General features: G+C 37.5%; 1 protein-coding gene across 1 annotated transcript; it reads right to left on the reverse strand.

Annotated features, from left to right (window-relative positions):
* Positions 1-83: 83 nt before the first annotated feature.
* LOC129674789 (vomeronasal type-2 receptor 116-like) lies at positions 84-1408 on the reverse strand. The gene has a single exon (XM_055604898.1). The coding sequence runs from the start codon at positions 1036-1038 to the stop codon at positions 112-114; it is 927 nt and encodes a 308-aa protein (XP_055460873.1). The 5' UTR covers positions 1039-1408; the 3' UTR covers positions 84-111.
* Between the last annotated feature and the right edge of the window lie 1783 nt (positions 1409-3191).

Here is a 3191-nt window from a genome sequence, read left to right on the forward strand (position 1 = left end):
TAAATATACATTTCAGAAAAAAAAGGTTACTTAAAAGTATGTAAATAGTTTAATTTTAGTATACTAATGGGTTTTATTAGAAAACTAATACATCAAAAGGATCAATTTTTATTAGCTTTTTTTGTTTTTAATACATCTCAAAGAGTTCTTATCAGGTCTTAAGAGAATAATGTAGCACTTAGGGAAAAAGATGCATCCCAGCAGCCCTGCACTGGAGACCAAGATGGAGTACACCTCCACAGCCACCATAGCTTTGCCCTTGGTGCTCTGGTAGACAGGGATGAAGGTGACCCAGACACTGCAGAACACCAGCATGCTGAATGTCAGGAACTTGGCCTCATTGAATGTGTCAGGCAAGTTCCTCACCAGGAAAGCCACAGTGAAGCTCCCTAGGGCCAAGGACCCTAAGTATGCCAGCACACTGTAGAAAGCAGTAACTGAGCCCTTGCTGCATAAAATGATGATATAAGCATGTTCAGAGTGTTCATCTATGTCAATATAGGGAGGGGAGGTTCCCAGCCAGACTCCAGAGAGAATTAGTTGGATCAGGACACAGATGGGAATGACAGCATTATAGACACCTGCGACAAACAATCTTCTCATTGTTTTTCCTGGTTTCATGACCTTAAAGGCCAGAATTACAGTTATAGTTTTTGCCAAAATGGTGGAAATAGCCAAGGTGAACACAAGTGCAAATGTTATTTGTTGCAGTATGCAGGAGGTTGTGTTTGGACGGCCAATGAAAAGAAAGGAGCAGAGGAAGCAGAGGAGGATGGAGATGAGCAGGATGTAGCTGAGAGTCCGGTTATTGGCCTTAACAATGGCTGATTCTTGGTGTTTGAGAAAGATTCCCAGAACTGCAATTGTGCTGACAGAGAAGGAAAGAGCTGTGCAGGCCAGAGCCATGCCCAGAGGATCTTCAATGGATAGGAAGGTCACTGTCTTGGGCAGGCACTGGTTTCTCTCAGGGTTTGGGTACTCTTGACTTAGGCAGGGGATGCACTCCTGCTGATCTGTGTGGAGGAAATGAATCAACATTTCAGCTTATACATGTATACAGCTTATACAGCTTATATATGTATACAGTTTATACATATACAGCTTATACATGTTCAGCTTTACACATTGCACATTTAATTCATGAGAATGCCCTTCAATGATGTGTGTAGCCTGGCATATTCTGCTTCCTGAGATTGCCAAAATCATGAACTCTTTATAATTTCCATTTCTCTTGTTTATCTTGTTTACTTAATAAGCTTCTTGCTCAATAATTTATCACTGTTTCTCTAGGGCAGTGAAATCTATATTACTCATATTCAGATGAAATAAAACTGTCAAGTAATCCTTCAAATGTTTTTTTAATACATTGAGCTCCTAGTTATATATACATTGTATGTTGAACAAAAATATGCTTCCTTGTTTCCACCGTCATGTGTTCTTCTCAGTTTTCTTATTGCTCACAGTTTCAGTGGATATTTGTTACCACATTTTTATATAATTTTTCTCAGGGACCATGGAATGAATTAGATTCCACCTCCATTGCCTATGGAACTATTTTGATTTGGTAGTAAATACACAACAGTTGCATCAGCAAATTGCAGATATAGGCTCAGATCAACCAGTACTTATCTCTGTTGTGAAATTGCACATAAATATCTGTAGTCTTTGACATCCTTTGACTCAGGATAGGACTCTTTGTCTTTCATTATTAATTTCAGATTAATCTTGGGAATTGTTCTAATTTTCATTCTTGTTGTTCTAGTCATCTTTTGAAGAATAAAAAATGCCCTACATGTCACACAATAGGTTTATACATGTTAATAATTAAATCAGATAAGGGGAAATTCAGAGCCATATTCACTGGAATGGTGAGGCTGATGAAGCCACCTCAGCTGCTTGATGAAATTCCAGCAAAGCTGAGCAGAATATTACAATCACTGTTCTTTTACCTCTTTTTTCTGTATGTTGCATTACTGGGGACTTTCTGCACTGATTCATTTTCTGTTTTTTTTTTCTACAGAAAAGTTATGTTTTAGTCTTTATATGAATATCCTATACTTAACTATACCTTTCTACAGTTTGGAAACCTTTACGCCATGGAGATCATTAAGCACAGATGAGCAGATAGAAAGATGAGGCCAATATTTCAGGAATTTTCTTGGGGTATCTGCCTGTAAACAGTATATTTCAGGGTAAAAAGAGACAATATGCAAACCTCGGCAGGCCAGGATATTCGATTATAGATTTAAGACATTATTTTATTATAGGCTTAGAGCTCCCTGAAAATGTAGTTTAAAGATAAGAGGCCATAGAGAGTACAGTCCTTATGGAATAAAATTCAGTTAATATGATAGATTGGCTATAAAATTTTCCTACTTCATAGCATAGATGATGATACATATAATAAAGGGAGTTATTTATTAGTATTTGCTATTCCTAAAAAGACCAGTTCAGGTATTATCTGTTTATATGGACTGTGGTCATACTGAAAAGACTGCCAGCCTAAAAGCAGGCTTTCATATATTAAATGAGTTTTCTTGAAGGAGACATTCTTTGATTCCTTAAATTAGAGTTATAGGGCTAATAATAATAATTAAAACTGTTCTGTTTGTATTTTTAAGTGTAACTGATTTTGTAACCCTGGGTATGTGATGAAAAAAATTAAACACCCACTCTGTACCACTTTGTAATCATTAGTCTGTGTTTGTACTGTGAAACTTGTATAAATAAAGTGCCTTGTTGATAGTAAGTTAGAGCTACAGAAATTCCTGAATTTTAGAAGTTGGCAGTGAGATTCCCCTGACTACTGTACCTCACTCACTCCCTTCCTACATAGTTCCCTCATCTCCTCTGTGGAGCAACCTATATGCAAAGACCCTCCAACTCTCCTTTCCCTGCTGAGGATGGCCCCACAGAAAGGCTCCTGATACAATCTCACAGTAATGAACTAACTGCCAACAAGAGAGCATGCATGAAACAGATATGGGCTCTCTGCGTATATGTAACAGTTGTTCTACTTGATCTTTATGGGGGACACCTAACAGCAAGACCAAGGCAATCTCTGTCTTTTTGTCTGCTGTTGAAGTCCTTTCTCATAATTATACTGCCTTGTGTAACCTCAATAGCAGAAATTGTGCATAATCTTATTGCAATTTTATATGCCAAGGCTTGTTGATATACATTGGAGGCTT

The sequence above is a fragment of the Psammomys obesus genome, unplaced genomic scaffold (assembly GCF_907164565.1).
Source record: "Psammomys obesus unplaced genomic scaffold, mPsaObe1.curated_primary_1811, whole genome shotgun sequence".
Lineage (NCBI taxonomy): Eukaryota > Metazoa > Chordata > Mammalia > Rodentia > Muridae > Psammomys > Psammomys obesus.

What these genes read in the sequence shown, in the direction of transcription:
- LOC129674789 (XM_055604898.1), bottom strand. Translation starts at nt 1,038, where the DNA reads ATGTTGATTCATTTCCTCCACACAGATCAGCAGGAGTGCATCCCCTGC.